The 13,234-nt window shown below is 46.6% G+C and overlaps 3 protein-coding genes across 3 annotated transcripts; all 3 read right to left on the bottom strand.

Annotated features, from left to right (window-relative positions):
• Nucleotides 1-5,251: 5,251 nt before the first annotated feature.
• Nucleotides 5,252-5,724, bottom strand: LOC125166622 (histone H4). The gene has a single exon (XM_047860547.1). It carries the CDS (start codon nt 5,579-5,581, stop codon nt 5,270-5,272), a length of 312 nt encoding a protein of 103 aa, XP_047716503.1. The 5' UTR covers nt 5,582-5,724; the 3' UTR covers nt 5,252-5,269.
• Nucleotides 5,725-7,655: 1,931 nt separating this feature from the next.
• LOC125166589 (histone H3.1) lies at nt 7,656-10,528 on the bottom strand. Its single transcript, XM_047860509.1, has one exon. The coding sequence runs from the start codon at nt 10,504-10,506 to the stop codon at nt 10,096-10,098; it is 411 nt and encodes a 136-aa protein (XP_047716465.1). The 5' UTR covers nt 10,507-10,528; the 3' UTR covers nt 7,656-10,095.
• A 922-nt stretch (nt 10,529-11,450) lies between these two features.
• On the bottom strand, nt 11,451-13,161 carry LOC125166593 (histone H2A type 1-B). Its single transcript, XM_047860512.1, has one exon. The coding sequence runs from the start codon at nt 11,878-11,880 to the stop codon at nt 11,488-11,490; it is 393 nt and encodes a 130-aa protein (XP_047716468.1). The 5' UTR covers nt 11,881-13,161; the 3' UTR covers nt 11,451-11,487.
• Nucleotides 13,162-13,234: the final 73 nt, after the last annotated feature.

The following is a 13,234-nucleotide window of genomic DNA, read 5'->3' as shown; positions in this document are numbered from 1 at the left end:
ACACTTCAAGTGTGTGTCGGGGGGGGGTGGGATATGGTATATACACTATATCTCAAAATCTAGAGAGCAGGCGTGAGAGCGTGTGCTGACTGCAGCCACCGTGTGTTAGCTTTAGCCAATGTCTCTCCTAGATTTTTAGGTCTCCTTTTCCACCTAATAATTGTCCTCCAAGATTTCCCCGGGAATGATAAAAGTACCTAGCCTGGCTTAATTTAAATTGACAATGGGGAGGATTCAGAGCTGCGTCCTGGACCGTCAGAGGACCAAAATGGGCATGGTTGGGAGAGTGGTCACTTTATTTCCTTAGCTGGTGTTCCTTCAAGAGATATTTGTTGACCTCATGTGACGTGCCTGATACTGCTGTAGGCAGTGGGCAAATCAGACAGAATTCTCTGTCCTGGATCCCGAGTGTATTAGAGAGGTGTGTGGATGCAGATTTTTCCATACGGGAGGGGAGGTGCGGTGGCTATAACAACGGACATGCCTGGCTTCTGTTACGGTTGGCCTAGCTTATTCACAGCCTTACAGACAGCACCATACCCATTTGTCGCACTCACTGGCCTGGGTGAAAGCCTCTGAGCCTTCCTCCGTCCTAACACTCGTGAAGGCCTTGTTCAGAACAAAGATACTGCTGCTGCCCGATTTCCCACTCTGCACCATTCCTCAGATCTAGGTAAGTCAAGGAAGAGTAGAAGCAGAATCCATCGTGGCGGCACTCTGGTGAGCCTAGGGTCTTGTGTGGAAAATTCACGCATGCATTCGTTCAAGTGATGGGGTACAGGGCATGCTATTCCCTGATACGCCGCCTTGGCATATTAAATATGTTCAACTCAAGGAACTTGAGCGGCAGAAGCAGGAATATCACCCCGACACCTCCTCACCGCTTGTAACCCCCACTTCTCTCTTTTTCCCTGAAAGCAGAAGATAAATCTCTTCTATGAAAAGTACCCTCCTATACCAGGAGGAAGAGAAACATCCTTATCACTGGAGATGTGGAATTCAGAGTCGAGAAGTCTGCATGAACAAACCTTGTTACTTCTTTACTCCTAGCCCCAAAGCACTTTCTTTGTTCTTTAGAAACGTATTGTCTAAAAAGATATAAAAGCTTCCTGCTCTGATCACTTCCTTGAATCTCAGATCTTTGTGGGGGCTCCTGTACATCTGTATATAATTAAATTTGTTTTTCTCCTGTTAATATGTCTTTTTTGTTGCAGGGAGGTCCCAGTCAAGAATTTAGAAGAGCAGAAGGAAAAATGTTTTTCCTCTCCCTCCACAACAAACCTGCATACCAGTTAGCTCTCAGCCCTGTTCTAGGAGCTAGGGAACATCTCAGGGACAAAACAAAGCCCCTGCTGTCACAGGATTATATTCTAGTTGAGGAAGACAGGACCATAAACAAAATAAATATATAGCGATACGGGTGGGGATACATATGCTATTTTAAAGAATGAGCAGAGGGGGTATTCGTTCACATAGGGTGGTCAGGAAAGTTCTCTTTTCATAAGAGGGCATTTGAGCAGAGGCCTGAATGAAGTCTGCAGCCATGCAGCATGTCACTCTATGTCCAGTGACAGCAGAACATGCCACACAAACTATGTGCCTGACATCAAGATTAAAGGCACTGGGAAAACAAACAGGTGCGAGAAAAGCACTCTGACCTCTCCTTTCTCTTCCTGAAAGCAGGAGAGAAAATCCCCATGTGGAAGATGTCATCCCTCTACCAGGAGGAAAGTCATATTTTTACCACGTTGGATCATCAAAGCTGGGAGAACTCTGTACAAACCTTGTAAACTAACGCTTATCTTCCTAGTTACTTTCCCACAATTAACTGCCCGGCCCCCAGCCCCCTTGCCTTGTTCTGTTTTCACAGTTTACTCTTCTTTGTCCAGCTCAGTACATAAGTGTTCAAGTCCAATTGCTTCTTTGGGTGTTCATTTCCTTAGGAGGGCACCTTTGTCCCGGAAAACCCATTGGTGTACCTCAATGACTATATATGAAAATATATATGTATTCATGTAAATATAAATGAATTGTATGCTGTTTTCCCATGAACCTGTTTTATGTCAATTTAATTCTTAGGCCTGCTAAAACCCCTAAGAAAGCAGAGGTAAAATTTTATCTCTCCTACACCAGAAGATACTTCTAGGAAGAAAGAAAATTCAGGACAAAGGCTCTGAGCCCGGAACATGCTTGCTCCACTCCACAAGCAGCAAAAAGGTCAGTGAGGACAAAGAAATGGGAGAGTGAGTGAGGTGAGAGGGTGGCCGAGGGCCAGATCATGTAAAGCCATCTTAGGTAGCGTGACAAACTCATCCTGTTTGCTTGGGACTTTCCCCAAGGTTGAGCACTGAAAGCTCCATATCCCAGAAACCCCTCCAACTCAGGCAAGCTGGACTTATTGGCTACTGTGCTTGTAGGCTGTGACAAAGACACTGGCTTTTGTTATGAAGAAGGAACACCGCTGGAATGTTCTGGGCAGATGGTGGACATGACATCTTTTGAAAGGATCGCTCCTTCTGTGGGGCTGAGAAAAAAACTAGCCATCAGAAGTGGAAACAGAAAGACTAGTTAGGACTCATTATGGTCATCTGGAAAAAAGGTGATTGTGGCTTGTCCAGGAGTAGAAGCAGAGGATGTCGGGAAAGGTGCTCTGATTGATTTGGAAGATAGAGCTGACTGGGTTGGATGAAAGTTATGAGAAAGAGCTCAGACAGGACCACATGTTTTCTGAGCTGAGCCCCCGGAAGAATGGAGTTCCATCTATTGAGGTGGGGAATACTGAAGGAGGAACAGATTTGGGGTTTATGTGTTAAGATACCTAATGTGGACAAGTTTGAGATGTCCATTAGATATTCAAGTAGATATATCAGATATACAGGTGGATATGCGACAAGCTTCATTATGAAGCTCGAAGTGGGTGGAAGGAAACTGATAAAATTTTAGAGGTGATTAAGGCCACCCTGCTAAAAACCAGTAGGATTGAGAGAGAAGCTGACACTCTCACAGCCTTTAAGTGTCACTACAAGCTGGCCGGACACTCAGAGCTAGGCCATGGAGTTCTCCTGTTGAGCAGCAACTATTTCACAGAACACAGAGCAAATCAATAGCGAGACAACAGAGAAGGGGCCAAGAAATGAGCCAAAATGCACGCCAGGTTGCTTTATCCTTTAATAGGTCTCCATAGCAGCCCATTTATGACAGACTGTGTGTATCCCCTGCAAATTCGTATGCTGAAATGTTAACCCCCAATATGATGGTATTAAGAGATCGGGCACTTGGGTAGTGATCAGGCCATGGCGGTGGAGCACTCATGAATGGAATTAGTGCCTTTTATATAATAAGAGATCCCAGAAAGCTCTCTGGTCCTTCCGTCTGCCATCTGCAGACACAGTAAGATAGGTCTATGAACCAGGAAATGGGTTCTCACCAGACACCAAATCTTATCTGAATCTTCCAGGACCTTGATCTTGAACTCCCAGCCTCCAGAACTGTGAGAAATCAATATTCGTTGTTAGCCACAGAGTCTATGGTATTTTTGTTATAGCAGCCTGCACTCAGACCACCACTTCAAGGATATCCAATCCCTTCTTTTTAATTTTTAATGTTTATTTTATTTTATCTTATTTTTTGAGACAGAGAGAGACAGAGCATGAATGGGGTAGGGTCAGAAAGACAGGGAGAAGTATCCGAAGCAGGCACCAGGCTCTGAGCTGTCAGAACTGAGCCGGGCGCGGGGCTCCAACTCACACAGGTGAAGATCATGACCTGAGCCAAAGTTGGACGCTCAACTGAGCCACCCAGGCACCCCAATCCCTTCTGATGACAATTTGTATTTCCACTCATTTACCATTACAACGTACAGTAATAAATGGTGTTGAAAGTCTTGATCTCATTGACAGGCGGGAGTATCCCAAATTTTTCTCTAAAGCAGACCTCTCACTTGGAACTCAAGAATCTTACAATTGCCTATTCAAGTATCTTCTTGTGTCAGAGAGACATGTTAGCAGAGTAACCAGCCAGCAGAGTTTTAAGCAAATGTCAATATATTTCTTAAGCATTAAATCAATGCTGACTATTCCGTTGTGATTTACCAATTGGAGGACATAACTTCAAAACTTTTTATAACCATGTTTGAAACGTTCATTAAAATAAAACAACCTTACATTTTTAAAAATATTTACTCATTTTTGAGAGAGACAGAGCGCAAGCAGGGGTGGGGCAGAGAGAGGGAGACAGAACCCAAAGCAGGCTCCAGGCTCTGAGCTGTCAGCACAGAGCCCGACGCGGGGCTCGAACTGAAATCATGACCTGAGCAGAAGTCAGATGCGTTTAACTGAGCCACCCAGGTGCCCCAACAACCTTAGAATTTATACAGGAGGCAGGAGGGAAATGAACCGGACAAAGGGAAGAAGGGGGAAGGTCCAAGACAGTCACCAGAGCCAGTGACCTGAGGAGGGGGCTTTCTCCCTCAGCCCCTCGAATTTGCGCCCTGTTGGAGACCTCGAGGCTCCCAGTAGCCAGAGACCTGAATAAGAACACACTCCCTTTAATCCAGTAAATGGCAATATCCCCAAGCCAAAGGCTTAGCGAAGGCGCACGGCCTGCGGACGCAAACCTGCAATGCCAAGGCATCTTAAGCTCAAAGACACCGTCTGCGCAAGGCTGTGGGCCGACCTCACCCTCACCGGCTCCAACCCCGGAGATAGAGGTGGCGGATGCCAGCGCGGGCGGGGAAAGCCTGTGTCGTCCTCTGTCCGGGCATCGCTGGGGGCAATCACACGACAACGTAGAGCCTTCTCGGGCCATCCCTGGCTTCCAGAGGCGGGAGCACGCTCTGGGAATTAGTACGGATATTCACCGGAGTCTCCCCGGACCAACGCGTTCGACAGCGACTGAAGCACGGCCGCCGGCCAGGATGGCCTCTTGGGGGAAAGGGACGAGGGGGAGGCCAACTCCTTCCCCAGAAGGCCGTGGGCCGGGGACTTCAGACGCCTCCCCATTGGCTTTCCTCGGCCAGCCCCTGCTCCGGATTGGCCCGCGGCCTGCGCCTCGCACTGTGCTGCGAGCTGATTGGTGGAGAGGTAGCAGGGAGAATGGAGTGCTCAGCTTATGCGTAACACGAAAGCCGAAGCCTTGGCAGGTAGGCCGGATGAGCCTTCCCAACAGGAGCACAACTGGGGAGTGGAAGAGGGAGACGCGAACAACTCTTTTGAGAGTAAGTGGGCGGCCCTGAAAAGGACCTTTATGGAAAAAAAATGGTGACGAAGGCTTAACCCCCGAAGCCGTAGAGGGTACGGCCCTGGCGCTTGAGCGCGTACACCACGTCCATGGCCGTGACCGTCTTGCGCTTGGCGTGCTCCGTGTAGGTGACGGCGTCCCGGATCACGTTCTCCAGGAACACCTTGAGCACGCCGCGGGTCTCCTCGTAGATGAGGCCGGAGATGCGCTTGACGCCGCCGCGCCGGGCCAGCCGCCGGATGGCGGGCTTCGTGATGCCCTGGATGTTGTCGCGCAGCACTTTGCGGTGGCGCTTGGCGCCCCCCTTGCCTAGGCCCTTCCCGCCTTTGCCCCGGCCGGACATAGCTGCCTATGCACGTTCTGTGAGTAAGTCACAGCGATGTCCCTACTGTCCCGACCGGCGTTATTATAAGCAGTCGTCGGACCTGATTGAGAACTGAACGCGCGGGCGGGAACCGAGGCGCCGCGACCGCACGCCGGGCTCCGCCCCTCTCTGGGCTGAGAGCCAATGGCGGTGTGGGGGAGGGAACGGAGTGAGGAGTTTCAATTTTAAGCTCTAGATTTTTCTGAAACCGTTGATATTTGTATCTGAAATTATATCTTCCCGTGAGAATGTTCACAGGGGCTCATTTTTTTTTTTTATAAGCAAGTGCTGTCCTTTCTCCTTCAGAAGGGGATGATTGGGAAGGGTACCCTAGGACGCCACCCCAAAATAGGAGTGGGGAGCTCAGACACACCTTCCCCAAACATGCCCCGTGCGTGTGAACGGGACGGTATACGCCGCCCGCACATAGGCCTGTCTGACATAAGGGCTATTTCTGAGCAGTTTAGAGAAATACCAGACGCAGGAGAATCTGTAAGACCAGAGGAGAACTCACACTTTCTTAAGGGGAATTTCACATTTGTGAAGGAGATCTCAGTCGGGGTCTCCCTCTCTGGGCCAGAAAGAGAAGGACGACTAGATCAGCACGGAAACTTGTCCCTGGAGAAAGCCCGGCCTTGACTCTGCAGAACCACCCTGCGTTGCTTGCCATCCTTTCCCTGGGAGCCCATAACCGGCGTCCTGTGCACGCCCCTCCCGCATGACATCTTTTGTCTTTAGTGGAAGATAGTATGTAAAGGGGGCGGCTTGGGCCTTTTCAGGTGTTCTCAGTTTTTCAGTCTCTCTTTCCCATGTATACCCGAGGTATATATGTCATTAAACCTCTGTTTTTCTGTCCTTAATCTGCCTTTTATGGCAGGGTCTAGGCCAGAAACTCAAAAGGGCAGGGGAAGTCATTTTTCCTCTATTACAGCGGCGTGACCTTGCAAAGTTGCCCTTCATTTTCTTTATCTGTTAAGGTGGAGCGCTGATAGTACTCAGGGAACTTTTGTAAAGATTGAAATTACCTAACGTAAGCAGAAGGCTAGAACAGAGATTGGCGCAAAGACATAAATATGGCTGGGTTTTTGTTGGTATTGTTGCTTAAAGAGCCTGTCTGGAGTTAGGATGTTGCCCTGAGCCTTCACTTTCAGGCTTTTACTCGTGACTCAATATAGGCAACACAGATACGTATATAATAGCAAAGGGGTTTTTGTTTTTGTTTTTGTTTTTTTTATCACAACATTTAATAAAGTACAAGACATTGATGGATTCTGGGTTTTTTGGTTTTGTTTTCTTTTCAATTGAAGTATAGTGACTTACAATAGTATACTAGTGTATAACGTAGTGAATTGACGATTATATACATTATGAAATGCTCATCATGATAAGTGTCGCTACCATACAAAGTTGTTACAATATGATCATGTTCCCTATGCTGTGCTTTTCGTCCTTGTGACTTATTTATTGTATAACTGGATGTTTTTCCTTCTTAATCACCTTTACCTTCTTTGCCTCTTACCCCTCGCCCCTAAACTACCGATTTGTTCTCTATATTTATCTGTTTGCTGTTGTCATCGATGCTGTTTTATAGACTCCACATGTAAGTGAAGTCATATGGTATTTGTCTTTCTCTGCCTGACTTATTTCATTTAGCCTAATACCCTCTAAGTCCATCCATGTTGTGAATACCAAGATTTCATTCTTTGTATGACTAATGTCCCATTTTATATACAAATGACCTCTGAACAATGCAGGGCTTGGGGGGCTGATTCTTGCACAGTTGAAAAATCCAGATATATCTTGTGACCACCCCCTGCCCAAACTACCAATACCATACTGTTGATTAGAAGCCTTACTGATGACATAAACTCTATTAATATGTATTTGGTATATGTATTATATATTGTATTCTTATTATAAAGTAAACCAGAGAAAAGAAAATGTTATTAAGAAAACATAAGGAAGAGAAAAACCTTTACAGTACTGTGTTGTATTTGTTATAAAACTCTGCAAATAAGTGGACACATGCATTTTGAATCCGTATTGTCAACTCTATGTAAGACGCCGTCTTTATTCATTCACCTAGTGACTGACAGGCTGTTTTTCTGTTCATACATGACATGTTAAATATGGTTGCCTGAGAATATCCCTAGGTGCCCTTTCCAAAGGGGCATTGACAAGTAATGTTCCTTCCTGGCTCTCCGGCAGCCGAATCTGGAGTACAATTCACATTTCTACACTGACTTCCCACTGTGGTGTTAAACCTCAGACACTCATGGATTAGCAAGTCACTTCTACTGGGATGACTGGAAGGGCTACTACTAAATCTTTAACTCTGAAAAATACACCCTGACCTTGGCCTCCTCCTCTCTTCTGAAAGTCTGTATAAACCCAAAGTTCGAGAGCCAGCAGTAGTAGCAGTGAATTTCAGCATGTGGTGTCGTATCACCATGGTGTCTGGGAAAGAAACACCGTGTTTCATGAAGGACCTTCCAACAGCCATTTAAAAAATACAATCTGTATGTTAAACGCCTTTTTTTCCCTCCAGCATGACCATAGTCACTCCGCTAATAGAAAGTAATAAATGCTTCGTGCAGTGATATTAAAATGTGGGCACAGCTCCCCTTCCAATATATTCAGTAAATTTCTTCCCCCCCCCCCCCCCCAACACACCTTAGCTCTTACTCCTAACATTTGTGGCCTACATCTGAGATGGGAGTTGATGCACCGACCTAAATCAGGTGGACAACCATCAACAAAACACAAGATTCACCTTGAATTGTGTGGTTTGCTTGGATTGCTTTTCATTCCTGGATTTTGATAAAACAACTTTGACTTTACAAAATATTTGCAATATTTATGACTCAATTTCCTCCATTCTTTGATTTTAGAATACCCGCTGAAGTTTCATTTCCAAACTGGGCCGAGTCTATTCAATAAAGTCATGCCCAATGAAAAGGACATTTAGAGGGGAAAGTTTGAGTTTTTATTTCAATTTTCAAAGAAATGTTAGAGTATAAGGGAGAATCACACAGAGCTCAGGAAAATTCATAGCATTTCTCCAATGCCATGTGTCCAAAAATCAACTTCTATGATCCCAGTAACTATGATACCCACTAAGGTGGGTAGTGTTATTCCCTATTTTTCTGATGATGGAGAAATCAATTTGTGTCAGACGATAAGGTAAGTGGTAACACTGGGATTTGAATGTGGGCAATCTGACATCTAAATGCTGCCCTGTGCTTCCAGTTTCCAGAATACTCCTGCAGAAAGATTAACAACGTTATGGATTCTAAGATAGTGCTATCCTTATTCACCAGACACTGGGCAGTTTTTCTGTTGAGGGGCTCAAGTAAATGAAGACTTAGAACCAAATCCACATTCCTTGACTGGGAAGGGGATGGGGGAGGGCAGGGGCAGCCAATCTGAGCCACTGTCCCCTGGCCATCCCACCCTCAGACAGCAATGGGCACTTGTACCTTTTTAAAGCTATCCTTTCAGGCCCTGTGCCTTAAACACCCTTTTTCTAACAGATACATAACATATCGAGGAAAAAGCCAAACAATGTACATAAAAGCCAGCACAGCAATAAGAAAAACCAAGATATTTCGACTTCAGCTGGGGCCCAGATGTGGGCTGGGGCAGTGGACAGACCCTGGCTCAAGCCAAGGGCATCATTGAGACCTTTTACATGGATAACAAAGGTCTGTGCCAGACGATTACATGTAGGAGAGCCTGGAAATTTAAATAAAAATACAACGCAATGACACACGCGAGTACACACACACACACACACACACACACACACACATCCAACCTTATTACTTGGAAAAATGCAAATATTTTGTAAAGTCAAAGTTGTTTTATCAAAATCCAGGAATGTAAAGCAATCCAAGCAAACCACACAATTCCAGGTGAAATCTTGTTTTTTGTTGATGGTTGTCCACCTGATTTAGGTCGATGCATCAACTCCCATCTCAGATGTAGCCGAGAAGTATTAGGGGTAAGAGCAAAGGTGTGGGGAAAACTGAAGCGAAGCCTTTGGAATTTGGAGCTGTCATTATTCAGTATTCTGTATTGCTCTGAAGTTTGTTGAGTTACGTATAGTGTAAACGCTATGATCTTCGAAGTGTTTCCTGATAGTTGGGGATGTAACCTAAAGCTCAAATTTCTTAGAGGCAAAATTAGGCCCTTTCAAAGTGGGCAGTTCATGTACGCGGCTACTGGTTCAAGGTCGTCCCCTTTTCAGTAAAGGTACACGATATAGTCTAGGAAAGTGGGTTGACAGGATCATATGCAGTCTGTCACATGGTTTTCAAAAACGGACCTTTTTGCCGGGTAGAAGTCCCATTAGAACTAGATTTCAAGTAATGCCTAGTATGGCCACGGTCACCTAAACACCATCTAAAGTTTCACAGCCACTTTTGTTGAGCTAATTGGGTGGCTCTGAAAAGAGCCTTTGGGTTTAAGGTCGGCGATCCTTCGTTAAGAACTTACGCCCTCTCGCCGCGGATGCGGCGCGCCAGCTGGATGTCCTTGGGCATGATGGTGACGCGCTTGGCGTGGATGGCGCACAGGTTGGTGTCCTCGAAGAGCCCCACCAGGTAGGCCTCGCACGCCTCCTGCAGCGCCATCACGGCCGAGCTCTGGAAGCGCAGGTCGGTCTTGAAGTCCTGCGCGATCTCGCGCACCAGCCGCTGGAACGGCAGCTTGCGGATCAGCAGCTCGGTGGACTTCTGGTAGCGGCGGATCTCGCGCAGGGCCACCGTGCCGGGCCGGTAGCGGTGCGGCTTCTTGACGCCGCCGGTGGCCGGCGCGCTCTTGCGGGCCGCCTTGGTGGCCAGCTGCTTGCGCGGGGCCTTGCCGCCCGTCGACTTGCGCGCTGTCTGCTTCGTGCGAGCCATCCCCCAAGCAGGCCGAGAGCGTCTTCACCGAAAGCGGTGAAAGGCACACAGCCCTCCTTCTTTTATACAGCCAGACCGCCAACCATTGGACCCAAGAGCATTCAAAAGTTCCCGCGCCCTCCTCGGATTGGTCCAGCTCCGTGCGGGGTGCCCGGATTAAGGGTTGCTTTCAGGTTGGTGAGTGAATCTTAAGCCCCGCCCTTAAAAGTGGTTACTCTGACGTCATTTATTTACCCTTTCGTTCCTATATCCACTGTGAACAAAAATCTTGCACAGAAAGCTGCAGATATTTTAAAGTGTAAAGTAAGGTAATCATGCAAAGCCACATAGGGACTTCCAATGGATGTTTTGTTGTTTTTAGAGAGAAGCCATCAAGATATTCTGCAGGTGTTTAGGTAAATACATGGGCTGCCTCTAAAATGACATTCGGAATTTTCTTGGGCGTGGCACAAATATTGTGGAGAGTTAGTAAAATGCTCCTTGTTTGCAAGCATGAATTATCAAGGAACTAGGACTTAGCCTCACTGCTTCAGCAAATATGCCTTCACAAACTGGGATTTTAATGGATGTGTTCCATAAAATGAAGAATCTTAAGAATCTAGGGACTTTCACTATTATTTCCTTCTCCAAGCTACTGTCGTTGCGAAAAACTTTCAAACTTCATCTGTGGGACATAGCAATGCCCTTTTCTGCTGGACTAAAAATGCGCCCTACATGGTTAAACACGGTCAATAGGGTTAGCAACGTTTACACTAATTTCCCGTGTTGCTTTAGCCTCAAAACTGTGAAAGCATTTCTGTGGGGGCAAAGCCTTCCAGGTGTAATTGTGACATTTCACCTCCCATGTTTTTAAACGCTAATAGTTCAAAGCACAGCTCTTTCGAAGGAAACTGTGGGTGGCTCTTAAAAGAGCCTTTTTAAGTAGCTAAGCGGACTTTCTCTTGATCAGGAAAAAAGCCTGTGTAAAAAAAAGTCATCAGCTTATTTGCCCTTGGCCTTGTGGTGGCTCTCGGTCTTCTTGGGCAGGAGCACGGCCTGGATGTTGGGCAGGACGCCGCCCTGCGCGATGGTGACGCGGCCCAGCAGCTTGTTGAGCTCCTCGTCGTTGCGGATGGCCAGCTGCAGGTGGCGCGGGATGATGCGCGTCTTCTTGTTGTCGCGGGCCGCGTTGCCCGCCAGCTCCAGAATCTCAGCTGTTAGGTACTCCAGCACGGCCGCCAGGTACACCGGCGCACCGGCCCCGACCCTTTCGGAGTAGTTGCCCTTGCGGAGCAGGCGGTGGACGCGGCCCACCGGGAACTGCAGCCCGGCCCGCGACGAACGGGTCTTGGCCTTGGCGCGAGCCTTGCCACCCTGCTTTCCACGTCCAGACATCACCAGCAGAAAAGCAACCAAACGCCTTCAAAAGAAAACGCGAGCAGTATACAGCTAGACTGAGAGCAAGAGAAGTATTTATACTAACGGCAGGTATGCTGAATACAAGTCTCCCATTGGCTCTTTTCAAGTAACCAATGAAAAAGCATAATCAGCATCCCTCATTTGCATAAAAGCCCTCCACCTAGCGGGAGGTTTTTGAATACTCCACTGTAATCTGGCGCGGAGAGCTTTTACATTAGCACTAATAATTGAAACCATTTGATTTTCTGAACAATACGAATTTAAAATCCAATCCGAAGCAGGAATGATTGTCCTCATTGCTCTGTCTTTTGGCTGTTTTTTCCTTTTCCAGGATTGTGACTGTTTCTGGAAAGGAATAAACAGAACAATTTCTAAAATAGTTTGCATTTAAAAAGTACATCTGTTCCAGCAGTTGCTTTAAGTCTTTGGACCTCACAAAGTAACAGAAAGAAAGGAAACAAACAATTCTTTGTCAGAGCCCAAGCCTTAACAATGTCTGAACAATGGAAAGTGTCTGAACAATGAAAACTAAAGGCAAGAACTGGCCCATCCTCTCCCTGACTCAAGACAGTAGGTCTTTTGTTTAAATCATTATCTTACACATGAGGTCTTATGGGATCACCTTGAAGGTAGGTAGAGTACTGTTTTCATTTTAGAGATTGCAAAACTTAGAGACCCCGATTGTGAGTTTTTTGTGTCTTGGTCTTCACCGGCTCACACTGAGTTAATGAGACGGATGTGGGAACCAGAGGCAAATGAAAAACTAACTTTCCTTTCTGCCTACAGCCTTTGCCATAGGCAGGGTGACATTCCTCTAGGAGCTCAGCTGCCTGGATGATGACACTTTGCTAAGAGCCAAAGGTAATCTTATCTTAACATTCACCCTACCCCCCAGGATCCTGTAAGTCTACTTTAACATATAAGAATTCCTTTGAAAACTTCCTTTATTTCTACCATCACAAGATACGTGTTGGCACTCATACTCCAAGCTTATGGTCCACTGATAAACATCTGAAGGGTCTCATGACCAAGGTTTTACTAAACAGTAATAAATGACCTTTTGCTAACAACAGTTAGCCTCTTGAGGTCCTGGAAACCCTGCTTCCAAAACTCCTTAGAGACTTATGCTATCCCTAACGCCCTCCCAACCTGAAGGTATATGATCAGTCACCCATCACAACCCCAGTGTAACTCTTTCTGCCCCCGGGACCTGTCCCCGTGCTTTAATATTACCACCTTTTTACACCAAAGGCGACTCAAGAATTCTTTTTTGGCCATCAGCTCTGGACCCCGCCACCACTCCAAAACTACGTCAAGACCAAGGACTCCA

This window comes from Prionailurus viverrinus, chromosome B2 (assembly GCF_022837055.1).
Source record: "Prionailurus viverrinus isolate Anna chromosome B2, UM_Priviv_1.0, whole genome shotgun sequence".
Lineage (NCBI taxonomy): Eukaryota > Metazoa > Chordata > Mammalia > Carnivora > Felidae > Prionailurus > Prionailurus viverrinus.
The sequence above is the reverse complement of the archived record's forward strand: the minus strand, read 5'-3'. Positions and strand labels throughout refer to the sequence as shown.